The sequence below is a fragment of the Pezoporus occidentalis genome, unplaced genomic scaffold (genome assembly GCF_034315485.1).
Source record: "Pezoporus occidentalis ecotype Australia unplaced genomic scaffold, CSIRO_AGI_Poc_V1 ctg25, whole genome shotgun sequence".
NCBI classification, from domain to species: domain Eukaryota; kingdom Metazoa; phylum Chordata; class Aves; order Psittaciformes; family Psittacidae; genus Pezoporus; species Pezoporus occidentalis.
Window position 1 is genome coordinate 737,759 of NW_026914394.1, and position 27,683 is coordinate 765,441.

At 38.7% G+C, this 27,683-nt stretch overlaps 1 protein-coding gene across 14 annotated transcripts in view; it reads left to right on the top strand.

The window, feature by feature from the left end:
- MAST2 (microtubule associated serine/threonine kinase 2) overlaps positions 1–27,683 on the top strand; it is a 214,996-nt gene that overhangs the window by 49,398 nt on the left and 137,915 nt on the right. The window contains exon 1 of one of the 14 annotated variants that reach the window (XM_062622993.1): positions 18,623–18,765. The exons of 12 other annotated variants lie outside the window; for them this stretch is intronic. In XM_062622993.1, coding sequence (XP_062478977.1) covers positions 18,727–18,765 — 39 coding nt within the window. In that variant the 5' untranslated portion in view covers positions 18,623–18,726. Of the gene's footprint in view, positions 1–18,622; positions 18,766–27,683 lie in introns of those variants that run through there. One more of the 14 variants, XM_062622997.1, reaches the window with a different exon arrangement.

Consider the following 27,683-nt stretch of genomic DNA (forward strand, 5'->3'; position numbering starts at 1 on the left):
TTTCCATAATGTCCTGGGTTCAGCAGTAGCAGAGTCTATGGGTGAATATGGTATGTTACCAGTTTTGGAAGATGTGGCTGTAAGAGGATAGATAGAAGATAAGTGAAGCTCTTGAACTAAAGCAGTGTCCAGGCTTGTGTTTGTTTGAGGGGACTGGGTTTGAGCAAGCAGTAACAGCAAGCTCTGGACAGACAGCTGAATGTATTGGCATGAGCTGAATGATAAAGCTTAAAAGTAAGAACAAGGAGTATGGATCTGATAATGCAGAACAGTGAAGAATAAGGCCTTTGCAAAGTAAACAATATTGTAAGCAAACTGCAGAAGAGCTTCTTTGAATGTATTTAAGTATTATAAGCATTGGACAGTGTTTAGAGTGCTTGCACTGACTTACCTTTGTCGCAGCTTTAAGGTATCTCTGGTATGAAGACTAAAATGCATGTGCTATATAATTCTGTGTATTTTCGTGATAGATTCAGGACAATTCCTTCACAGTGGCATTCAAACCTGATAGTCCTGATAGGTTTTTCACTAGTAAACTCCATTTGGAATAATTCACGTGTATCTGTGTAAAGAACAGCAAATATTTGTGATAAATTCTGTACTAAAATTATATTTGATATATAGCGCATATTACTTAAACACTGTCAGCATCTTGCTCTGAAAAAAATTCTGCATATTAAACACAGCCAGCATCTTCTTACTTCACTTAAGTGAATTCCATTTTGGAGTGGGCTCATTGGCTCAAAGGAGATTTTCATACTTGAAAGAAAATTTGAATACCCTTCTGTGTAACCTGGGGCTTGTCACTGTAGGAAATATGAATTCATAAAACTTGCCTTGTGATAATTGTTAGGCACTAGACTGTCAGTTTGAATGATTGCAGTTCTCATTATCTTCAGATGCTGCGTGTTATTTTTTTTGTCTATGAATATGTTGAATTGATTTTTGGCACATGCAGTCAGTTCTGTTCCTGACAGCAGCACTATTGTAGGTGTAAAGTGAGAAACTGCTGTAGTGTGCATGGAAAATGAGCTTTTCCGCTTGGGGAGCTGTGGAGAATTTAAGATAAAATAAAGAATTTTTCAGACAGTCTTGATCACAGAGTGTCACTGAGTGAGGCTTTGTTCTATAAGAGTGTTGTTCTTTGGTTCTTACTGACCTCCATATAAAACCATACTGATGTAGACAATAAAAATTCTGTTTTTTCATTAAAATAGTCAAAAATTGGCTGGCTTATTTTGGTGATTTCAGCAGGTATTTCCATAGAAAGGGACTGTGAGATGTCTGCATTTAGCATTTTAATATGGCTGCCTTCTGTGTCTGTAACACTTCTAGGAACTGTTTCCTAGGATGTGAAAGAGAAGGATTAGTCTTTAAACATGAAATAGTTTGTTTGCCTAAGTTCCAAACTGCTTTGTCCCAGAAATGCAAACTGTTCTGAGCTTTGGGACACGTATAAAAATCCCTTTGACTAAACAAAAGCTTTGGGGATGCTGTAGGAATCAGTAGCATAATCCTCCATGTTTGGCTGCCAGTTTTTGTTTGGTATGTTCTCCTGTTCTGTATCATTTTGGTTTGTTGAAGCTATGCAACATGCCTTTCCAACCATCTAAACAGCTTCAGCTCCAGAGACACAGTGATGGCTTATTTTACCACTTGGAGGAAGCAAAGAATACAGTGGTTTGTGTGCTTCACCTCTGAGCAGCTGCAGCTCAGAACCTTCCCTAAGAGTTAGTCTAGAGGTTTTATTATGTTGAGATTACTACAGAGGGGGAGAGGTGAAATCTTTTGGCAGAGGTAAGTGTAGCCTTGTAAGTGAAACACTGTGACTTGTGCAACAATACTGATGTCTGAACTTTGATGAACTGAGATACAGAGAGGATAAGTAATTTAGTCATCAGTAGAATTGGGAGTAAAGCATAGCTCTCAGACTTGCTGTAAAGCTCAGTTTATGAATGCTGGCATATGTTTGAAGCTCAAATGGAATGAAATAACTTCTTGCAGTTGCTGTATATAGTGTGCCTGTGTCATTCTCTTGTTTCTGATTGTGTTAAAGATTGTTAGATTTTAAAATCAGTTGTTCAAAAAGCCAGGGAATAAATACCTTGATCTCTTACCTGGCTTTGCTATGTTATTATTGCTGACACAAGCATTTTTGCAGGAGTTGTGAGTTCTAAACTCTTCCCCTGGTGGGAACTGCAGAGTCCTTGTGCTGTAAGAACACAAGTTATGAAGTCAGAATAACCGTTACGCTTGCAAGCTTGATTTAGAGTTGATATCTGTAGTTCTTCCCTCTGTGAACAGACTAGGATAAATAATGGCCAGGCTGTTTTTTCAAAGCATTATTATAGGAATAGGTGAGGAGAATTCTTGTACTGTGGCATGTTGGATTGGTCAGACTTTTCTTCGCTGAAACCAGTTATGGCCAACTACGTGTGCATAGTGCAAACTCTGCTGAGAAGGGTGCCTTATGTGTTCAAACCAAACCAGCTTACCTAAGCTGTTTTATTAGCAAATAGTATGGAACAACTGACTGAGGTGCTTCTTGTTTTCGTTATTTAATGCAATGACTACATTTCTATTAAAAAAATTAAATATCCTGTGTGTATCACAAATATAAAATGCTGTCATACTGAGACAATAGAGTGAGTATGCACAAATGTGTAACTTTTGAATCTAAAGTTATTGGCAAGGGGGAAATGTTTATGATAGAGGATTCAAAGATGTGCAGGGTTTCAGATCTGTCAAAAGGGTGTGAAATGTAATTAACCTAAAATAACCTTTAAAATACTTTCTGAGCCTGACAAATTAAATGAGCTGTTGAGATAACTTAATGAGAGAGTTTAATTTTATGCCTTAAATAAGACCCTATTAAAATCCTCATGATTTTGCTTTGTGATGGAATCCACTGAGACTTTACATTTTCACAGTGACCTCATGGTTCAGTAGCATTGTTGATATATTCGGTGAATATTTGAGAGATAAGGTCTAGGTTAATGGCAGCATTTGTTCCTTAAGTGCTTGAAGCCATAAAGCTCTAATTGAAGATATGAATGTTCAAACTTCATTATTTTAATGTGGTCACAGGGTATAGTGACAGAAAAAGTAGTTATATGATGAAATCTGGTGGCAGGGTTCATTATTTGCCCATGAAAAAAAAATCATGTGAAACTAGGATTGAAAATTCTCAGCCTTTCAGTTTAAATAACAACTGACATTTAAGGTCCAGCATGTCTGTATTTGTCTTCACTCAAAACTAGAAAGAAGGATGGCATACCTTTTGATGTAGAGAATACTGCATTGATTGCTTTATACAAATAAAGTTACAGTGCATACACTGATTTTTTCACACAAAGTTTTCTAGTTACTTTGTTACAGATTCGTTTCAAGTAGTTAAGTCTGCAGACTGACTTTTGGCAATTTTACAGCTCCAATTTCCTAAATATTGGGAATTGAACCAATTTAATGGATGAGCTGTTGCCAAGGAAAATACATCGCAGTGTCAAGAATCCAAGGGTTTGAAGACAGAGGTCAAAATGTTCGTTGCTGCTTGCATTTCATCAATGGTGCTAACCTTGGTTGCTTCTTTGCAGCTCTGCATACTGTCCTGCCTCTGCTGTGAGCTTTTATGATCCCTCTGGCCTGTTCTGATGTTCCTAAGCTCTCTTCTTCCTCCTCTGTTCTCCCAGAACTATCTTTTTCTCTGTGGCTTCTCCTACCACCACAGAACAGGACCTCCCCCCCCCCCCCCCCCCCGCCGATGAGTTATTGTTTGATGATAACCGAAAAAGTGGTGAATTCAGACTGCTTTGTGCACAAATATACTTCTGCTGTGACCTCCTTATTCCTTCTCCACTGTAGATTCTTTGGGCTGTGGACTACTGGTCTGAGAATCAGTGGTGTGAAAACTAGAGAGTTCTGTCTTCTATTACAATTTTACTGTTGATGAAAATTTGCATGGCTCAGTTACAGCACAGTTACTAGTTTTGGTACAACCTTTATTTCTGCAGTATCTCCTTGCTAAATGGATGGGGTTCTGAATCTTTTTGATCCACAAGCTCTTTGACTCTGCTCAAACGACAGTATGCAATGTAAAATTAAGTTTGTGGGTATTATTAAATCTATTGATAACTATTTGTTTGGTTTTAGGTAAGTTTTGCCTTAATCTATTAAATAATTTCTTTCAAAATAAAGGACACTGTAGGGTGTTATAAATTTAAAACACATGCATTTCTTATCAAAGAAATCTTATTAGAGCAAAACAGGCTAATGAAGTACTCAGAAGTTTGGCAAGAGGAACTGATGAGGATTTTGAAAGAAGAGAGGAACAATTTTTAATACTGCATGCATGCGTAACTCTCTGAATTGAGAGGAAAAGCACCATGTCAACACTGTCACATTATATTGATCAGGCATCAGCATCAATCCTGATTAAATAGGCAGCTGTGTAAAGTGGTATATTTGACAATGGCATCTGTTTATTTTCTATATGATTACGTGCCTGTTGACATGTTTATTTTCTTGATATAATTTAAATACTGTGTTTAAAATGTTGCTGACGGAGAAATATTTGACTTATACCAGACATAGGGAAGAAAATCGTTCCTTGTATGACTGATACGGACATGTATGAATATCTGGTAATATCTCCAAACCAACCAGCTGATTTATGTACCAACTTAATTCCAAGAGAGCGCTCTAATAAGTTCAATGGAATGCCTATATATATATATATATGCTAAAAATAATTTAAAAATCAATTATATATAGATTAAATTTAAAGAGATAATTGCAGCAAGTCTTTGTATAAATGAGTGGTGTTGAAAACCTTGGGGGACCTTCTTCCGTGTGGATTACTGTCTGTGGTATCAGCTTCCCTGAGAAACTGTTAAGAATGGATTAAAACCTGTGGGTTCTTGGCCATTAAACTTGCCTCTGCAGTGATGTGAGAGATATCTCGTACCATTCTAATTGCTGGATTCCTCTATTTTTCCATAAGCAAAAGGTAAACTGCTGCTCTTCCCCCTGGCTTACTATAAATTGCAAGATTTTTGAGAGAACGGTATTGTGGTGCCTACTTCTTTAATGAAGAACCTCAGTGGTACATCCCTTCCATCTGCTGTCTGATTTTTCTTTTGTCCCATTATTAACAAGGCTTTTATCATCAAATTTTTTCTGCCTTATATGAAATCTCCATTTGAGGATAGTCATGGACAGCTGTTAGTAATTCTTAGCTGCATTTTAACTTGCACATCAGGAAACTTCTCTAGGAGTTTGAGGTTCAGAAGTAGGTCATCACAATTTCACATTCTGGAGCAAGCAGTGAAAGATTGGTTAAACTCCATTTTGTGTTAGGTAAAATGGATAAAGTTGGTTTAACTCCATTATACCTAAGCTTCATAATTGAGCTTTTGCTTTCTGTTACAAGCTTTTGTCCTGTGTTGAATCCCTCAGTTCAGTAGTGGAAAGTGTATAATAGTGTTCACTACCCGCAAGTATAATTACTACATTTTCTACTAAATGTTTTACAGATAATCACTTTAATCCCATAAAATGCTCAAACTCTGACATGGCTATGCTGAGGGCTGTCTCATTGAATGCAGTTCTGCATCCCAGTATTGTGTTTTTAAAGTATATGGGAAACGTTTAAAGAGGTTGGAGTTGTGGCTGGGTTGTGCTGCACGGTTGAAGACCCTCTCCCTACTCCCATTTGAAACAGACAACCCATCAGTGAGCAGCAGAGGCCACCAAAGTGTTGAAAGCTGGATCTAATTAAGCAGTAGTAATGTGGGGTCCATATTACCCACTGTATGATAGGGATTGGTGATGGTGACTGTCGTGTGGTGAGGAAGATGATGCACTGCAGAATGAAATGTTAGTGGAAGACTTAGTGTGGCATGTGTCCAGTCCACATCTGGGACATGATAAGAGTAGACTTCCCATGTTCAGTGACTGTTACATAGATACAAGCTCTAGCAAAAAGCCCATGGGAGGGCAAGTAACACTGCTTTTATCCTTAGCAGTTCTCAGTTCTGGTTTAAAATGTACATCAAAAAGCCACCCTAAAGGCTGAAACTAGGATATATGTATGCAGAGCTAAAAATAATTAAAACCCCACTAAAGTTGCTTTCAGTTTCAAAAAGATGAACTGATTTACAAAGAGGAAGCTTGTTGAAAAGCAAGGAACATCAGCTAAGAGACCTGTGTCTTTAGTGTCTCCATGGAACTGACTTAAGGATGTCTTCTGCAAAGCAGACAAATGGAGTGTTGCCCCCTCCTACTCCTGAATAAGAATAAAGAATGGTTTAAAGGAAAGCTGAGTGGTTAAAAACAGAATAAAAGAGGTTGTTAATTCAGTGAGTAAAAGGAGGTAATGTCACAGCTTTAAAATTATTCAAAGATGAAGCATGTGACCTACTGTTTGTGCTGTGCAGCAAATTGCTTAAAATAGTTTGAGTAGTTGAGGACTGGAAGCTAGCAAATGTGGTACCAATATTTTAAAAAAGGGATCCAGAAGAGATCTGTGCAGTTACAGAATTACAGATGTTTCCTCCATGCTGTAGTTGCCTGAAACCTAATTCCTATGGGTGTGATTTAGCATTTGGTTGCGTTAACACAGTATTTGAATAGAGCAGCCTTACCAAATCATTCATATAACCCTGACAGTGCTGTTACAGTATGTTTGTCATCAGTGGTTTTATATTTGTTTCCAGGTCATCAGTTAAAATCACAGAAGGTTTGGATTGGAAAGGACCTTAAAGCCCATCCAGTTCCAACCCCCTGCCATGGGCAGGAACACCTCCCACTAGACCAAGTTGCTCCAAACACCATCCAACCTGGCCTTGAACACTGCCAGGGGTGGAGCAGCCATAGATTCTCTGGGCACCCTGTGCCAGTGTCTCATCACCCTCGTAGTAAAGAACTGCTTCCTGATACCTAATGTTATGTGCATCACTGTTTTGTTGACATGGAATGGTCAAATTCAGTAGCAATTCTTCTGACAGCTACTTTTAAAAATTCAATTGATCGGCACGTTCGTAACCCAGAAGGTTTTGCTGTTTCTTAGAGATATATTTTCTAAAAATACAGTTTGCAGCCAAGTTAAGAGCTCTGAACAATGAATGCAAAGTCTGATGCCTTCGTGTTTACTTTATCAGCACAGGCAGTAATTTGGACACCCTGACCCTCACCTCCTCCACCCAAAAGCACTGAAGAGCTCTGCTCAGAAATTGCAGTGATTTACTTGCAACCTTATTTTCAACAACTGATGTTACTTCACTTTTTCTGTGGAAAAGCTGACACAGGATTAAAATAATTATTTTGCTTAGGATTGATACCATCCTAGCTGCTCCTGGGTAATAAACTTCCTGGGTTATCTGCTTACTCCTTGACTCTTGTTTGCCTGGGCTTTTTTTGACTTTTCCTCTGCTTCCTGTTGCAAAAGAAGCTTTGAAGGCGGTACTGAGAGGGAAAGGGGGCTGCTAGTGTGGGGAAGTTCAGGAGCACAGGACAAAGGGCTACAATAAACTGATAACACTGATGTCTGGTAACTTTGAGGTATATTTAGAATTGTGCTGCTGTGTTTGTTTTGTGTGTAGCTCACAGTTTTCATTCAGTTGCTTTCTACTTCAGTGACTTCAAAAGGAAACCTTAGGAGACAGGAGTTGCTTCTTTACCTGTTCTGGAAAGAGCTTCTCCTTCCCTTGAATTCCACCTTGACTGAACAGATTTGTGTTGGGCTATGAGATCATTGTGGCTTGTTTATGCCACAGCTTTCCAATTTCAAAAGTCTCCTTTCAATATTGAAACATCCACCTTATGCATCAGCAGTTTATTTTTCAGCATGAACTGTGAATTGCTGCTGGTGATTGCTAGTATTTATTTCTTCTATGAAGATCTAATGTTTTGGTAGAATTAAATTCTCTATTTTCTCATGTAGTTTCCTGCATTAATCAGTTTCTCTCTGGGTCCTGTCAGACTCAGTAGGATACCAGTCTTCTGAGAAGCTTCTTTTGTTGATGCATTTAGAAAAGGCTCTATTTCTTTCATGGAATGAATTTTCTCCAGGGATGCTGCCAAGGCTCAGAAGACCAAGAAATCTTATGGCTTTGTATTTGACTGTAATCAAACTGGCATTCATCATGATTTTGTCTTTTTAGAGCTGGAATAGACTTGTAGGTGAATATGTATTTTTGGCATTGGCTTTAACCAGAATTGAAAGCAATGGTGTAAATGACCATGATTGCCAGAAACGTTGAGCAGTTGTAGGGAATCATAGTTCCTGCAATTGTTTCATCTTTCCTGGTAACTTCCAGGCCAATGGCCAATTTCATCCCAGCTTGAAAAGACGAAATGTCAAAAATAATTGTTACTGCAGTTTCGTAAGAATTGGAGCCGAGTAGGAGGCACCCCCTCACATTCTCTGAGAGAGAGTTCATTGTTCATTGTGGCTTGGCAGCTCTGGTGACACTCAAGTATGACAGCTCTCCATTAGCTGGGGGAGATGCTGTCTCCAGTTGGGTGGAGGTAACACATGAGAGCCAGGGTTATGTCTGTGAAGACTGTGGAGGGAGCAAGATGACAAAAAGACAAACTTGAGTCTGTAGGAAACTGGGTATCTTTAATTCTGTTGCTTGTGGGGCAGCTTGTTTATTTTGCAGTACTCAAACAATCTGACATCCTTCGGCTTCCAGAACCATTGATGTTAGTGACCTAACTCTGGGCCAGATTAGAGGGACAGCATTTGAAATGCTTCTTGTCATGGTTCCTTGCTGTCAGTTTGGCATATCACTTTTACTGTGTAAGGAATGGTGGGACGCTACCCCAGCAAACTCAAGATCGTTTGACACGCTGCCTTTGCAGTGTTCTGTGCTTGTCCCAAGCTGAGACTGCTCTGAAAGGGCAACACAAGGAAGTGATGGTTGCCTTCTCTGCACTGTAAATCTGACCTTTCTGAAAGAGGGGAGGGAACCCTCACGTTTTGGTTCTGTGTATTGGAACAGAGCATACTTGTGGCATCATCTGCAGTTCATTTCTTTGCTTTTCACTCCTAAAGACATTAAAAAAATTAGTATTCTACAAGCTTGAAAGAGAGACTATTATCTAATTGGCTTTTGGTTAGGAGGATACTGATTTCTAGGTCAATGTAAAACAAATGAGCATTTAAATTGAAGAGGAGCAGCTGTTCCAAAGCCCCTTTCCACAGTGCTTGGTTTTGTTAAGGATAATTATGTCTAATTTTAAATTATGATAGCTTTGAGTATTGAGCTTTGCCTTGTTACATCCACTAGCTCATTCTCCTTCATCAATAAGAATGTTCCATCATGGAGCTAAGTTTCTGATTGAATTTGTTTTTCTGGGCCTTTTGAATTGTGAAGAGAAATGCAGCTTTTAAAGATGGGGTTTTCAACACTTTCATGCCAGTGTTGCCATACTCCCATTTTATTTTTCGAGAACTCAAAACAGATATACTGTTGTCTGGTACTGGTGGGAAAATACATATTTATATAAATATGTAAGATTTTTGTTCATATTTTCAGCTTGAAAATGGAAACAGACTCTAGTGCTGAAAAATCAAAGAAAGCTCTTGTCAGCCCTTGGAAGGACACATGCGCTAAAGATGTCATGTGGATCACGTAGTGCTTGTTTCAATTAACACATTGATATTCTCTGTTGGTTCTTGAGACAAAAGCCCAGGTGACAATTCAAATGATGCATGAAAATCATATTTCAGTTTTTTTCTGGTAAGCTTGAATTTATTCCTTTTTTAAAGCAAAACCCCAAAGATTTTGACTGCTAAGCTCAATATTACATTAGTAATTCAGCAGGATGCCTGAACTGTTTAAAGAACATATATTGCAAATTTATTGCTGCTGCAATGAAGCACATTTGTTTTTATGAAATGTTTGTTGCTGGACTTGGCAGTGTTGTAGAGTAATGCATAGGAATTGTGTGTTTGAATTGAATTTAGAATAAAATGTGTCTGTAACTATCAAGATAAAATATATACATTTTGCATTTAAATTTAAAATACGAGCATTTTTTTTTACCTGCTAATTTTATGGAAAAAGCTTTTCTAAAGGTGCCTTTTAAAATAACGAATGTCACACGTTTCCACTGAGAAATAGTATTTGAGGCTTTAAGTCAACATCTCTTACAGTTTTTTGTTTCTTCTACCCAGATTAAATGTAATAGGTTCTGTTAAACAAAGCCAAGAAAGTTTGAGAGATTGCCAAATTATTACAATGCACCTGTGGGTTTCAAAGGAAAAATAACTTTCCTATTAATAAAAGGCAAACCAAAAACCAAAGAGGAGAACTCATAAAAATGGGAAGTCTGACACAGATCCTGGAGGAGAGGAAGAATAAAAGAGAAAGTTTGTCACTGCGCTGTAAGTCTTTGAAAGCCTGAATGAATTTATTCTTGATCTTTTTTTTTTCCTGGTTTGGTGGATGAATGTTGGGAAAAGGGATGTCTATTAAAAACAGCCTGCTTTGAAATGTCTAGCATTTTAAGTTGCGAGAAATGAATAGCAAAGTTTTGTCTGAGACCAGAAAAGGAAGAACAAAATCTGTCAGAATCCATTGGCAAAACACGCTGCTGTGAGATGTCTCCTTAGATATCAGTGTAAGCTTAGTCTCGTATAGACAAGTTGAGTAGAGGAGAGTAAAACTCTCTAGCTCCAAATATTTTGTCTTATCATCTGCAAGTGTTAATTTTGAAGGCAGTGTTTGAATGTTGGTCTTAAGCAAGCAAAATATTTTTGGAGGCTTGTCCAAGCACTTTGATGTCAGCTGGAAACCAGGGTAAAATTCAAGGTGTATTGAAATGAATTGCACGTGGGTTAAGGTGGGAAAAATATATTCAATGCTGTAGCATGATAAAGAAAAATAAGTTGTTAACTTTCATGGGTTTTACCCGATGAGTATGTCTGACTTTCTAATTCATGATTTCTAAATGTTATGCTAGTGCAATAGAAGGAGTTCCTCATTTTGCAAAGCACCAAGTGTTTGTTCTGAAGAACTGAGTGTCTAAAATGACAAATACCCTGTAGATGGAACTGAGAGGGAAAATAGAGTGAAATACAGCTTGGCATAGTCTCATACCTCTGCAGTTTTCAAGAAAACCTCTCTAACTCTGCAAAGGGAGTGCTGTCTCTATGTAAAAATGTCCAGCTTGTACTTCAAGGTTAAATCTGGCTTCATTGATGAAGTAAGAATTGGAAGCAGAAAAGTTTAGGAGGAGTTTAGAGAAAAGGCATGTATGTGCCACTGCTGCTGTGGTGAGGCTGCAGGAAGAGCACTGCTAGCCAGGAGTGTGGAAGAGAACGGTGGATGAGATCCTATGTATAGTAGAATTTTGGGGTATTTCTCAGTGTGTTCTTGTGTGAGATGAGATCCGTCTGTGTGTTGTAGCTTTATTGAAACAGTTTCTGTGGCAAAATAGCTTCTGGGCTAACTGGGTTCATGATGACTTCTGTGGATTTCTTGAAGCTATAGGTTTTGTTGCTTCTATAAACTTTTCAGTATATACCAATACCTTTCATTAGAGAAACACACAAGGGTTGGTACTGGGACTTGAACTTTGCTTCTGTTGCCATTCTGCTTAGAGGCATTCACTGCTGATGCTTAAGTCCTAATGTGTAAAGCGTGAGGGTTGTCTTACAATAAAGTAAGAGAATCCTGATTTTGGTAATGTCATCTAAATGTTTACTAAACAGACATGAAGTTTCTTCCAGTTTAAATTCGCAGCATATATTGAAAGAGACTGCCTGTTGGAAAGAGTGTTTCTTTTAAAAATGGCATTTGAAATGTAGCATCAGAGAAGCTAGTTTCCATTCTGTTCTAATGCCAGTTTAACTCCAGAACAAGAATGTTTATGTAGTGAATTCACCATCTTCTGTAAATACTAAAGTTTAATTTGAGGATTCCTTTCCAAAGATGTTAGCTTTTGGAGGGGCCCGAGCCAAGGAACTTGTTTCTGCCTGGAAGCCGGTGTCTCTTCTGAGTATACCTTCACTGGTACAGTATGAAAGCAGTCGGTCTGTAGATGAATGAACTCTTTCCTCCACCCTTGTCGACAGCGAATTTACATTTGCATGGAAGATTAGTGGGTGTGCCGCCTCTCATAATGTATTGAATGTGGGGGATGGGGCAGCCTTGCCCAGGAGCCTAAACCTAACAAAGTGGAAATGGAAAATGCACTGTGGAAGCCTGATTATTGCGTAAACCTTGAGGATTTTGGTCTTCTTTTCAGCATTTCTTCTCCCTGGGACCAAGCCTCATGAGCAGAGCTTGTTGTGGTTCGGAATGAACTCCCATTGGGGTTTGTTGTTAATGTAGGGCTTTGCTCCAAGGGAATCAAGATTCCGTTATGAAATGGAATCTTGTAAATAGGCAAGAAATCCAGAAGAAATTCAGACAAGCTGTCAGGCGAGTTTCCTTAGCCGGACTGCCAAGTTACCTCATCAACCTTCCTTGTTTCAGTAGTCTGTTAGTTTATCTCAAAGGGACACGTTTTTAAATCTCCAGATAAACATAGCTTGATCCAAATAAATAAAACCCCTCCAAACACTTAAGTTTCGGATTGACAGCGAAACATTTGGCTCATTTGGGTTGCAGAGACAAATGTTACCAAAGGCTTAAAAAAAAATTCCACTGAAATTGTCAGCTGATGATCTTTTGAAAAGTGATCTTTTTTCCCAGCAGACAACATGTTATGTAAGGAAATGTTATATCTTTAAGGTTTACCACGGCTTGACGTTCTGTTGCCTTTAGTTGTGACTTAATACAGTAAGAAATACAATGAATTCTGAATAATGAAAAATATGATTCTGAATCTCAGTGTTTAGATCAGTTGGTCAGAAAAGTTCCTTGATAATAAAAACATGCAGTAAAAAACATTACATCCAGTTGCAGACATTTAAGAAACTGTTGGGTTTTTTAACCTGATTTCTGGGTGGGAGTACTCATCACTGGATCATGGTTTGCACCATGTCTCCCATGCTGGGGTCCCAGTTCTGTGGATCAGCTTTCTGCTCTTTCTGCAGTTGATACTAAATATCACAAGTGGCTTAGTACCTTTTCTGACTTGTCAGTGTAAGTGGACTTAGCTGTCGTGTTATGAGTTTGCGTGTGAAAGATGTGTGTGGATATTGGATTCACTTAAGCTATGCTAGAGAGTGCACTATTATTTTTATCCACATGGATTGCAGACAAATGGTTTGATTGCTAAAATGACCTTTACTGGTTTTGCTTTTTTGGTGGTGGTAAGTTTCCATTCTGATGCAATGGTTTAGATCACAAAAGATGGCAGGGTGCAGTGCCGGAAAATCTGAACAGACTAGGAAGTCATAGCAAAATGAATGGCTTTCTTCTTTGTATTTTACATAATTCTTAGTAAACTGAATGAAACATTTTCCATGAATGTTGAGTGATTCCTGGAATAATGCCTCATTTCAATATCAAATTAAGGTATGTAGAAGGTATTTTGTGTTCAGCATAGATAGTACAACCAAACTAAACACAGCTCAAAGATGAGCCCTGTGATTCTACACAGGTATGTCTTTGTGCCTATGTGTATGTGCACTCTAATACAGTAGATAGACTCCTTTCTTATTATCCCCCTTTGCAGTTGTTTTGGTGATTAGAAAATGTGAGTAATAGGGTTATTCACAATTTCCCAGTTATGTTTTCATAAAATGTATTGTACATAGAAACAGTCACACTACTCCATAGCGAGCTCCTGCGGTCATTGCTTTCCCGTCTGTGAAATCAGTACGCCTTTGGTCATCTTCCGCTGATGCTATTTGAAAACCTGTGGGCTGCAGAATAACTAAAAGAATTGTTGCTTCAATTGTTCTGAAGTTAACAGATGGAAAAGTCCGGTCATCTTCAGGCAATCATTGCGACTGTTCCAACCTCTCAGATTTGTCTTCTGTAAGACAGAGGAGTAATAGATTTTGTAGCAGGCAGTGGGATGAGGTCTGAATCAGCATGGGTGAAATTCCTTGTTATCAACAGAAATGAAATGCTAACCTATATGTAAGAACAAGCCCCTCCTGGAGAGGTGGGGTTGGTTGCTGTCTAGTGTGTAAGGAGTATAATTCCAGGTACATTCTTAATATTCTTGGTTATCTTGTCATACTTGTGGCCTTTCCTGTGTTAATTAAAGGAGGTTGAGTTACTAATGTCTTTAACTCTCATTTTTCTACCCCGAAAACATCTCTTTGGCTCTTTGCAGCTTATCAGTATTCATCCTGAAATACAGGTAGCAGATGTGATTTTCCATAATGATTTCATCAATACTGTAAACAAAGACAGTACCACTCATTTATAACTTGAGTTCTTTTGGTTTGTTCAGGGCTTACATGAACTGTTACAGCTGTAACACTATGTTGAGAATTATTTTTCAGCTTACAGTTTCATTGTTAGCCCTAGTTCCTTTGTAGGGCTGATGCCCTTTAGAATGGAAGACACTGTTGTCTTCAGTGAGCATTACCTTTGTACTTTCTACCTAAATAAAAACAGAATGATTATACTGGATGAGCCCATTAGCTTATCTCTGCTAGCAGCTGATAGCAGGTGTCTAAGGCAGGGTCTCTTCCCAGAACACTTGCAGCTGTTTCTGACTCTGGATCGTCTTCAGTGTATTTTCCTCTTATAAGAGTTCTTGGCAGATTCTTCAATGAATTTGTCCAAAAGCTTTTAGCTGTGTTCATGATTTCCCCACCCTCCTCCCACCCCCAGCCTTTTACAGAAAGAAATAGCCCAACGTGACTATTGTATACAGCAGTACTTCCTTTTGTTTCTTTGGAAATTGCTCTTAGCCTCATTTAATCCATCCCAGTATTGGCAAGCTGGCGAGCTATCCTTCCCTTCTTACCAGACTAACCATTGCAGGAATGTATCTACTGGAAGTTCACGTCTTTTCCATTTCTTGGTGTCTTCAAATCAAGATTGAATAGCTTTTTCAGAGAGAGAGCTGCAGACAAACAGGAATGGCTTGGATTATGTCCAAATGATCCCAATACCACACTACCGTTTCTCGTTTCATATTGCTGCAGAGGAGAAACCCAGGATTTTTCCAGTTTTGTTAATTTGATGGAGGAACAAAAATTGAGTTTGAGCTTACTGAAGTTATTGGTGAGCAAACTTTGATCTCCCCTTTTTTATCCCCCTTCCCCTTTATTTTACTTTTTTTAGTGAAGTTGAGTGCTAAGGTAGATGCTTTAATTCTTAAAAGATTCAAATATTATATGGCCTGCTTATTTTGATTTTTTTTCTTCTGCTAAACAGGTATTTTATTAGGCCCTTTTAAAATGCTGCCTGCATTTGAAAACGGAGAAATTTGTTCTCTGATTAGTTTTTTATATAAATGGTAAAATTCTATTTCCTGTAATTCAGTTTCTTTAATATCTTTCAGTAATATATCTTAGTGAAATGTCTTATACAAATACATTCTCATCTTTCACTGGAGACTTAACCTGCAGACCTTTTAGGATATTAAAACGAATGTCTACAGATGGCGTAATCTCTTGATGAAATGACAGATAAATTTCTAAAGGTAATATTTTGTAAGAAAAAATTTCCATGTCAGAGAGTTGCTTTTAAATCCCATTTCACCTTAGCTTCGTTCAGTTTGGTGCTAGGTATTCTCTTCCACCCTCTTTCATCATTGCTTTTCTGTGGCAGATTTCTGTAGAAGGAAGAAAAAGGGAGAGTGGGTGAGTGTTAACAGTTAAATGGGAAGGGAGAAAAGCTGCTCACCACTTTCAGGATCTTTTTGGTGGTGGTTTTTTATGTGACATTTAAATAAGGATTGTTTGCTCAGAGGAAGGGAAAGGGAGAGGGAAGCTAGAGGAAAAACCATGCCTGCCTTTTTGCAGCAGCCCTGATTGGCTTCTTTACCCCAGAAACTGGGGAAGTGTGGCAGGCAGCCAATTTGAAAGCATTCTCCCCAAGAAAGCTTGAAATTTGGAAGAGAACAGATGATTCTCATGGTATTTTGAGTCTCGTGCCAGCCTCAATCAATTATAAGTCACTTGTGAAGACGTTTTGAGAATTGGCAGTGTCTGAGTAATAAGGTAAATAATCCAGGAAGGATTAGCTGTATATGTGCTAATGAGAATGTTTTCACTTATGTTATAGAAATAAGTGGGGTGTATATGATTGTTGTCAGGCTTAAACATTTTCATTTAGTGGCTGTTTTAGGAGGAAAATGCGAATGGGATTGCATAATTGCTAAGATTCCTTGATTCCTCCCACAGCGTATGTTGTTTAATGCTGGTGGCCTTAGTCAGAAGAGGGTGATCAATGATCCAGCTAGTGCATGGTCTAATGTAAATATTCCTAAAATCTCTTATAGACTAAAATAAACTGCAGAATGCATGTGATATATCTGAGTATGCATGCCAGTGTGTTGTTTCTATGGGATTTTTTTTTAAGTAAAAGCATTTCTTTGACACTAATGTCTGATAAGCAAAGTTATAGTCTTTGGTATATTTGTCTGTGGAAGCTTATTTGATGGTAAAATACAGGAAGCAGTACTGAAATCCATCATAAATAGTATCACAGTAGAGGAACATGATCATGTTATGTCTCAGTCTGCTTTTAAAGAGAGCTTTACCTGTATTTTGATGTTGCTGTCTCCCTTGTGACATACTAAGTTCTCATGCGGAGTTCGTGCACAGTTTAATGCTGTCCAGTTCTGTTTGCGAAAGAAGATGCTGTTCCTTTAAAATCGAGTGGTTCATTGAGTTGTTTTTACTAGCGCGCTGCTTTTTATATGGTACAGTATACTCCATGCAAATGAGCTGCCTGCTCAGCCTCTGTGCGGCTGCTTGCCCTCTTGGGGAGCTCACAAAGACTCTGCAGACCTAATTCAGCATTCAGTTGTTTAAAACGGCAGATGGAAGGAGGTATCGGCAAGATGAGGATTTATTAGCTACTCACAATAAAAGACCACACTCGCTCCACAGAGGATCAGAAAAAGCCTGGTGAATGGGATTGAGTTGTATCTGCTTTCAGCTGACTTTACAGTGATGTGTTTAGCTCATGTGACTCGGTCACTTAGCATGAAGATCAGCTAAAGATTTCCATGTAAATATCTATTCCTTTAAGCACCCTCAACCTGTGTGCTTGCATTGAGACTTTTTTTGGTTTGCAGCTGTCATAACTGTGGGAACAGGAACACTTCATCGAGCTGTGGTAGGCAGCCTATGGTCTGGGCTCTCGTTGTTGTTGCATTTGCACACTTCAGGATGTCTGGCTGAAATCCCCTCATAAACACAGCTCTCGATGAAGTTTGATTTCTTTTATAGCTCTTGTGAAATCTTTCAGAAGCTGAGGTTAGGTTCTTTCTAAATACAGTATATGTATTCCGAAGTTAAAGGCTCTTCCTATGCTTTTATCAGGAGATGAAATCTGTTGCTTTAGCTTTCTGCTAAAAAGATGAAGGTCATTGCGGCAGTAGGTTGTGCATTATATTTGTGATATTTCCTTCTTTCCGTTCTGATACAGAAAGGGCATGTGTAGGACAAAGGCTCCTTGACATGCTCAGTAGTTGAAGTAATACTGGGATGAACACACCTAGATTTTTGGGTTTGGTGAAATGGTGTTTGGTATAGCTAGAAGCATTAGCATTGTTTATGTTTCAGCACAGGCTATATGCTCATATTTTAAAATGGGATTGGCTTAACATGCATAAAGGGGCAAAGCCTTTTTTGATCTCGCTGGGGTGTTCTGTTTGAGGGTAGCTGGAAAACAGAAACTGCAGGACAGCCTGAAAAAGCCTCAGCTGAACTGTGCTTTTGCTTTCTTTTTTTGCCTTTTTGCTATGGCTGATGGTGAGGGAAGGGCTTAAGACAGCTCTGTCAGTGATGAATAGATGGATGAATTCTTAAATATTCAGAACTTGCAACATGTGCTCCAGACCCTTCAGCATGTAAGAGTCGCAAGATCTCAGCAACGAGCTGAAGAATGTGCCGTGTCTGCTGCATATGAGAAGGGGACCAGCATACCTCAGAGATAGCAGAAACAAAGAATGTGTGACAGTAGCTGAAGAATTTGACAGGCTCTTGGGCATACAAAGGAGTAAAGGAATCTTTAAAAATTTGGGGAAATAAACTGTCTTTTCCATAGGGAGTTTTTTTCTGTATTTTAGTGCTGTATCCTGTGTGTCCACAGAATTGATTTTTTTTAGTTCAGTGTGACCGTGTGTTTTTTAAAGGAAATGTGACCTGGATTTTGTGAGCTTGTTATAAACAGTAAATGAAGGCAGCTGTTGTAGTTTACTGATCCCTTATAACAGCTCAAGTAAATTGAAATAAAGCAAAAAATACGCTTGTGTGGGATCTGAATTAAATGCCACTCTTCGGCCTTACATGGAGTCATGGATTATTATATTTTTCTAGCCTGTTTTGTGTATGAGGGGAGTGAGACATCCAACCTTGGAAAGATTTAGGAAAGTCGAACAGATTTTTCCCAATGTGACCTGCTAAATCTGCCACAAAGGAGGCAGGCAAAATTGTGTACAGATAGTCAGAGACCGTGGCTGCAGCTCTTCATGACAGGCAAGTGAACGACCACGTCCTATTTTTAGCAGGTGGACAGAGAGGGGGTGGGAGGGAGAGAAAAGTTTGAAAATAATGGACTTCTTTAACAGTTCGAGAGCAAAGCCAGAAGCGAGCGAGCTTTAGCAGGGATCTGTGATCAGCAGAGTCGACATATGGATGATTCAAGTATTCTTCGAAGAAGAGGGCTGCAGGTAAGTGCAACTTCAGGATCCCTTTTTTCCCCCCTTCCTGTTTGCAGTGTCGACGGTCTCATAGAATTGCTGCCAGTCTTTGAAGTAAATCAGGTTGACTGAGTACTTGGCAGTGGTGCTAGAATCTGAACTTTTCTGTTTTCACTGGTGTCTTATTAATTAAAAAAAGGATTTTGTATAAAGTAGCAAACCCCAGTTTGTTATTTGTTTGGTGCATATCCAGTAGTCTTGTGAATATTCTGATGGAAAGAAGTGAAGTCTGAACTAGGAGGCTTATCTTATTTTTGAAACTTCGCTTTACCAGAGACTCCTAAAAATCTGTTAGGTGACTTTCCAGACTTGCCTTAGAGTGGCCATTTTAGTTGAGCATTATTTAGAAATCAAATGTCAAAGCAGAGTGAATATTCTCAGTTATTTCAGAACTATGCTGCTTTATTACTTCACATGCACAGAATGCAGTGCTGCAATGCAAATGACATTTTCACCACCTATTAAGTTGAAATAAATCCTTCTGCAATTTCTTTTGAACTTTAACATACTGGTGAGGTTTTATTTTTGTAGTGGTGCTGTGGAAGCTTTATTCAATTGCAGTAGTATTACAACAGTTGTAATCTGTGTTAGTGTCAGTCGTGTATGATGACTGAACTGATTCTTATGGAGTAAACCAGCTGGAAGTGAGTGAACTCCAGAATCTTGTGTGAGCTGGGCATGAAATAGATTTTTTGCTTGAAAGCATCATATTCCTTTTTTTCTTTTGCATTGTAATGGGATATAGCCTATTACATACTTGCTAGCATAAGTAATTGTTTATAGACCATGAACCTCGCCTATTAAACAATAGGACAGGCATGGTTAATTTAACTTCCTTTGAGGAAAACAAATGTACCGTTTTAGCATACTACCATTCATACCTTGCTGATGCTTTAAGGCAATTGCAGAGCAATTGTTGCATTCTCTGAATATGTTCTATGTCTCACCTTTTTATATTTTGTGTAAATTTTGATTTTTTTCTTTGTGCCATCTTATTGATATAACTGAAATAGCTTGACACATTGTGCTGTGGATACAGTGGTGACTGTGTTATGATAGTGTATTTGCTCATAGTAAAATTAGCCAATTTAATTTTTGTATAACTGACTATATAGGTACACAGCATATAAGTAAGATTGCTTTTGGATAAACTGATACTTATTTTTAATATATTTAACTATATATTAGTTGGAACTTTATAACCAAGAAATCTGTTTCTGGCCACAGATAATCAGAATTTTTCAAGCCCTATATACTGATTGTTTAGAGCTTTCCTGAGCCCAGAATTTCTCTGGGATGTTGTATCTCTTTGACGTGAAGGGGAGTGGTTTTCATAGTGATGCTTCAGGGCAGTGTTGGAAAAGGAAGGGAGGTTGAAGGAGCCCAAATGTCTCCTAGTGTCAGCTGAAGACATGCTGGGAGTGAGAATGCATTTTCCTGGTTTAACTGTGTAGTGTGGTAGGCTTTGATAATTTTAGTAGTCTTGAGTATTTACTGTCTATATGTGGTGGTGTGTCTGTATGCATTTGGGTAGGTATGTATAAATACACATGCATATATATAGGTGTAAGTAATGCCTACATAGAAAATGCTTCAGGAACTAAGAAAACATGCTAAAAGGACATCAGGAAGTAAGGCAGATGTGCAAGTCGAAAAGGAATTTAATGCTGGGCTTTTTTTCTGTTCTTGCAGTAGATTTATTTTAGAAGATGCTGTGCCTGAGGAAAGTGACTGTTTTGCAGATAACAATCAGGAAAAATTAAAAAGCTGTTGGTTCATGTTGGCACTGCCAAGGCAATATGTTTTACTTCCTTATTTTCTCTGGGAGCTGGTGATAATAGTTTGGAAGCAACTGATGGGGAAAAAAAAAAACTACTTTCCTAGTTCAAACTGGATGCTGATGACTTTTTAAAATGAGCATCACAGCTTAAATTAGGTCTTCTAATCCAATCTCTCCACTCAAAGCAGCACTAATTCCAAAGTTAGATCAGGTTACTGAAGGTCTTGTCTGGGCTTGTTTGGAGTATTTCTAGGCATGGAGGTTTTCAGCCTTTCTTGGCACCTCTTCTGGTTCTTAATCATTCACCCTGTGAAAATATTGTTTCCTTTATATATTGCTATAGAAGAACACTTGTCACAACCTATTAGTTCTATTTAATTTAATATTTACAAATTGACTCCTAAAGATTGATTCAGATGAATAAATTGATTTTGTCAGCTTTATTGGTTTTATTTATTTTTCCCCCACAGTGTTTCTTCTTTACTTTGATAACCTCTGATATTTTTTGGCTGTTTTTGACATAGTTGATTCAGATTTGCACTGATATTGCTTTGCCAAGACTTACATGTTTTAGGGGTTTTGTCCTTCTTTGTTTTCATATCCTGCTCATTTGACATCTTATATAGTAGAATCCTTTTTATTTTGTGGTGATGTTTCAGTCTTCCTTCTCTTCTGCCTTTCTCCCTCTTGCTTCGTTTAACTGGGTTCTCAGTATAAGGACTGTGAACACGCCTTATGAACACACCTCTTTCCTTTCGTGTGTTACTTCTGCTTACTAACAAAGGGGAATGTATTTTTTTGTTTTCCTTTCTCCTGTCCCTATGGAGAGCAGAGTCTATAAGGCAGCAATCTGAATTTCCAGGTGCTTTTCCAGTCTCCCCACTCTTTGTTCATATCCACAGAAATCTATCTTTCACCTTTTGCTCTAACCTTCCTGAAGTTTCTTTTACTTCGCTTTCTCTGCCTATGTTGAAGGTTGGTCTATTCCTTTCCTATTTTCAGTGGTCACCTGTTCAAAGACCTGGGTTTCATGACTCTCAGGCTTCCTTGTGTTCATCTCTTGCTGGTGGCTTACTCTTTTCAAAGCCTGTTCTTTTTGCCCGTTTAGGTAAACCATTTGCCTTAACCACCTCTTGTTCTTTAACAAATGCATGCCTATGTTTTCCTTGTGCTTCCTGTTGACTCCATTACCTGAACTATACTTGATACCACTACTGTGATGCTTTCTCCCTCCTCTGGGAATTCTCCTCTGCTGCCATTCCTGCAGTAAATAGCCATGTAGTGGTGTAAGTAGATAACCTAAAGGAGCAGGAGTTGTTTCTACAGACTAAGTCAATATATTGGCATGTGGCCTGTCTGTATCGCCTCCCTCATTTGTTCAGTCCAGTTTTGTTGCATCCCGTTTGATGTTACAAATTTGGTCTGCCAACATGTAATAGTGAAATATGTGGAAATGAAGGTCTAGGAGGGGAAAATCTGCTTTTTGGTGCTTGTATAAATATATATATTATTAAGGCTGAAACTTACATACACACACAGCTCTGTCAGAGGCTGAGGTTGCAGTGCAGTATTATTGACAGAAGGCTGGGAAAGTGCTTCTGATAATGGAATATTCTTTTAATTTCTAGGCTTTCATTTTAGGTAATGAACTTGGACCATTGACATAAGTTACTGCCTAGGGACAAGTGCTAATGCAGGTGGTGGTGGTGGAGCTGCTTCTGCTGTACTGGACAGAGATCTGTGTTCTTGTAGTTACTTGCTGTGATGTGAAATACATCGTGACATTAGCCACAGATTTTATGAGGCTACCTAGGTTTGTTATTGTTCCCTATACACATGTACCATTTGTCGTTGCTGGTAATTTTGTACAGATGAAAAGTGGTGGTACCCAGTAGTCTCTGTGAAGATGAGCTTGTATTTTGAACAACATCTTGTACCAGAAATCTATGATTTTTTGTACACTGCAGTAGCTGCTGTGGATGTATGCTCTTACTTTTCTCCTACATGCAAGGCATTTCTATCCCCCAAATCCTTATGAGTAAGTGCAAGTGAGAAAAGTAACGGAGAGTGTGATATTCCAAGTTTAAGATACTTGTCATAGAGCTTAAATTCTGCATTTGAGGTACTTGAGCAATATTCAGATGTGGTTGTATGTTATCACCACAGTTTTCTGCATCCACATCTTCTATAGAGTGCAAGCCCCCTTTTGTTTTCTGCTGAAAATCAGGCTGAGTTCAACTAGTTAATTTACTTTGTTGGACCATTTTTCTGCTGGTTTCAGTGCAGGTGTGAAACACAAACTGCATCACAGTACTTGAATGTGTTTATCTTGGCCAGTGTTTTCTACTGCACAGCATGTTTGGCTAAAATCTCTATATCTTATATAAAGTATAAAACCCTCAGTGGAATGATTCCTTAATTATAAAGGTAAATCTTAAATTTTCCTCCTGGGCTTGTGTGTGGGGGAATAGGGCATGAAGAATATAATCTCAGAATGTTTGGTGAACTTGGTTTTGAGCTTATTTATTTCACTCAAAGGACTGAGCTCCTTTTTGTTTTATAAGGAGAGGGAATCAGGGAATTAGTGGTTACAGAAACTCTAAGCTTCAATATATGTAACAAGAGAAGGTTTAATGTAGTGTTCAATTTTCCATACACTTTAAACCTTCTCTGGGACGTCTTTGGACTTAAATTAAAGACCCTGAAAATCTATATGCTCTTCTATTCTGTTTCCTTAACAATGTCTTTCATAATTACCAAAGCTATTTTTTGGTGGATACAGAACTGGTTCCAAGATCTAATGCAGCAGGCAGTAAAAATGTTGCTTTTTGCAGTACTTCTGTAAAAAGTTAGAAGTAGAAATTGTGTTCTATAAGGGAAAATAAACTATTTAGAGAGAGGGAAAACTGTGAGTGTGATCCCGTTAGATATTTTTCATGTTCTGCTTTTTAAAAACTTTTCAAATATGCATTAACTGCAAGATTAATATGTAATTTTTAGATTAAGAGAAAGGTTAACTTTAAATTTAGCAGGGAAATGCATGCGTACATACACAGGTGAAAATCCTCAGATATTACGAGTCTATTGGATTTGAGTTTTTGGAACTGCTACAAGGTATCCTGCTATGGGAAATATTGGCACTTACTCCCAGGGGAAATCTAGCTTTGTTTTTACAGCCTTTGGAAGAAATTGGACTTTGAGTGGCTTTTTGAAATGATAGAGATTCCTCTCATCTTTACACCTATGAAGTGTGGTGCGTTTTTCTTGACATACTTGTCTTGTAGTGCTGTGCTGAGCTGTGCAAACTATCTGATAACTTTCAGTTACTCTGCACTCACCTTTAGTCTCCCTCCAGATCCTCACTTCAGGGTTCCACAGGCAAAACTTGGTCTGCCCAGGGATGTTGGCTGTCTTGGTTTGGGGTTTGGTCTGGACTATGTAATTGTCTTTGTGCTTGAGTCTTGGTGGGAGACAATGGGAAGTATGCTGAAAATGAAGGAGGATGTTCTGGTTTTTAAGGGGATTGGTTCCTCTTCTATACTGGAGATTTATATCCTTTTGGGATACCTGTGGTGTTTAAAAGAAACAAAGGAGAAAAAACCCTCAAAAATTGAGATTAAAAAGTTTGAGCATTTTTCCTCAAACTTTGGATTTGTTTTAAATAGTATTCTTCTAAAATCTTGGAGTAATAGTACAAATTGGGTAATATTTCTCTTAAATGAAACGCTGGTGCATATGCTGGCTTCCTGTAAATACCTGTAGTGTTCACATGTGTACATGGAGTAAGGACTTTGCTCTGTTCTTAAGACACAGAGGAATGACAGTGTTATGTTTATATCAAAGCAAAGCTGACAGGTCTGATTTGATAGTTCAAACTTAAAATGTTCTTTAGAAAGGAAGCAATATTATTGAAATGATGCTTAGAGAAACGTAGATATTTCTCTGAGTTATGGAAATTATATCTGGAAGATAATGTTAGAACTTGGGTGTAAAGTTTCACGTTTGAAGTCTGGACTAATATAAGGCATTTTCCTGTAGTTAGACCTGTCATTATAGTTACTTGAGGAATTCAAAACTCCAAAAGAGAAAACAAATCCCCCATGGAACATAATGACACTTTCTTTCTGATTTAGATTCTTTGCATTAAAAAGGCTTATTTTATGCTGCTTACAGAGTTACCAGGAACACAACCAAATCCACAGCTCAGATGCCTGCTGAAGGGCTTCCAGCAGTGATGATTTAGGCGGTCACCAGTTACATTGACACCTCAAGAAGAGGTGGTGGTACAAGAAGATAATGATTTATGCATGTACTGAAATTGTAGATTTATCTTGGGATACTGGATACTGCATGCTGGTTTTCTTTCAAAAATACTAGTTTGAAAAGTTGTATTTTCAGGCTAACTTTGAAAAAACCCAAGATTTTCTACTCGGGTTTGGTTCTTGTTCTCGCAGTAAATTTTTGACACCTGAAATTAAAATTTGGACTGGAGAAGATGTTGATAAGATAGTCTGGATTCTTCAGCTTCTGTGAAAATTAGCAGCTGACAGAAGGAGAGGGATCTGTGTTAGTGTTAGCACAGTGGTGAAGGCCAAATGAACTTGCTGTTACACACAGGTTGGTTGGTGGGTGTCCAAATTAGCTGAACCGTGTGAGCTGTCTTTGGCTCAGGTGGAGTCTCTGAAGGGACTTGAGTGAGGAGAATGAAGATTGAACACTGACTGCAGATGAATAGTTGCTAGAGTTCATTAACTAGATGGGTCCTAAACACCTTGTTTTGGCTAAATTCAGTCTGTGGAAACAAATCATGAAGTTTTGTACGAGTCCATTATGATCTTGTTCTTGGATGCCATATATTATAGGAAAATGGATTATTATGATGTGTATGAGTATACTACATCTCATTGTAGGATTGAAGATTCATGCTCAGAGAGATACGGAGCATCATTGAGTTTTGGTGGCTGTGTGGCAGGTGGGCTTTCATGCAGCTTTAATTTAAGATTGGTGTTTGCGGTGCACTTTGCAATGGAATGGGAAATGGAACTGGGTGGAGGGAACATATGCTTCTGGCATTCACTTTGAACACATTAGAAAAAATACCAAGGGAAAGATGTGAATCCCTGTCAGAATAAGAAGTCCTTGGAATATGGACAAGGAGAAAAGGTTAAATGGTTTGCTCATGCAGAAAAGACAGCATTTGGCTGTGTCTTTGGGGTATTGTTAAATTGGTCTGATAATTTACTATAGTTATGCTTAAGTAAGTGCTTTCAGTTTGTCAGTAAGGACTTTGTGAAAGCTTGTGTAGCCGAGCTAAACTTTTTATTTTCAGCCTGTGAGAAATGATAAAAATGCCAGTGATTAGCTCTGCTGCTTCAGGAAGGAAGGTTTGTTAGCTCGAGACTGCATGGATGAATGGTTGTGTGTATGTGCATCCGAGTCTCACTAGATGCTGGACAAAGGGCTTCCCAAACATGAACAGTAATATCTCCCCCCCCCATTGGCTTGAAAGGGTCTGCTTGATAAACTTGCTCGTTGCCAGGAGGACACGATGAACAGGTTTTGCTTCTGCTGATAGTTATGGGGGTTGCTGTGTACAGAGTGGCTTTTGTTTCTTTTTTTCCTCACCATTAGCCGCTTGGGGTGTTTCACTTGTGTTAATAACGCTTCATTTTGTACTTGCTTAATGCTGGAAATCCCAGATCTTAAAAGGAAACATACTTCTCCAGCCTAGCAATGTAATGTGCTGCTACCATGCTGCAAGACTAGTGTTTAATCTGCTTATCTTTAATAGTCTTCACTGCTTGCACAGACCCACTTACCTCTTTAATGAGAAGAAATGTCCTGCAGTGAGGCAGCATGTATTTTGCTTCCAGGCTTATGTCATCAGCCTAGAAGTTGAAATTGGTTGGAGCACTTTCTATTTTCCTGTCAGTTCTGCTGATTATGGTTGCCTCTTCAGTTTCTGTAATGCATTGAAAGGTAGTGGATTTTGTAAAAGGAAACCTAATTAAAACACGTAAAATGAAAATCTAGTTTTAAAAAGCTGTCGGTATTGACTGGGGGCAGTAGTCCTCTCATATTTTCAAGGGATAAATGTGAAGTATCTTGGCATTCAGAATATTTCTTATTCTTATTTGACTATATTCTTATTTGGCCACGAGTCAGGTAAGTGTCAAAAGTACATTATGAGTTGCAGTATTTTGGTAACACCTAGAAAAGGCTCTCAAAAATGTCAAGAGACATTTAAAGTCAGTTGTAAATATGTAGCAGTATTTCCCATACGATTTAGCAGTTGTTCTGCCTTTATTTTGTATTAAATTGCTTTACCCAAGGCATTAGTATTCATGGGAGTTGAAGAGGATACGTGATTTTACCATATTTGGGAACAGGACAAGATAGGCTTTTGAAAGTTGGTTGTTCTTGAATTTTAGAATCATAGAACAGTTAGGGTTGGAAAGGACCTTAAGATCATCCAGTTCCAACCCCCCTGCCATGGGCAGGGACACCTCGCACTAAACCATGTCACCCAGGGCTCTGTCCAACCTGGCCTTGAACACTGCCAGGGATGGAGCTTTCACAGCCTCCCTGGGCAACCCATTCTAGTGCTTCACCACCCTCACAGTGAAGAACTTCTTCCTTACATCCAATCTAAACTTCCCCTTTTAAGTTTTAACACGTTACTCCTTGTCCTGTCACTACAGTCCCTAATGAAGAGTCCCTCCCGAGCATCCCTATAGGCCCCCTTCAGATACTGGAAGGCTGCTATGAGGTCTCCACGCAGCCTTCTCTTCTCCAGGCTGAACAGCCCAACTTTCTCAGCCTGTCTTCATACGGGAGGTGCTCCAGTCCCCTGATCATCCTCGTGGCCCTCCTCTGGGCTTGTTCCAACAGTTCTGTGTCCTTTTTATGTTGAGGACACCAGAACTGCACACAATAATCCAAGTGAGGTCTCACAAGAGCAGAGTAGAGGGGCAGGATCACCTCCTTCGACCTTCTGGTCACGCTCCTTTTGATGCAGCCCAGGATACAGTTGGCTTTCTTGGCTGCAAGCGTGCAATGCCGGCTCATGTTCATTTTCTCATCAACCAACACCCCCAAGTCCTTCTCC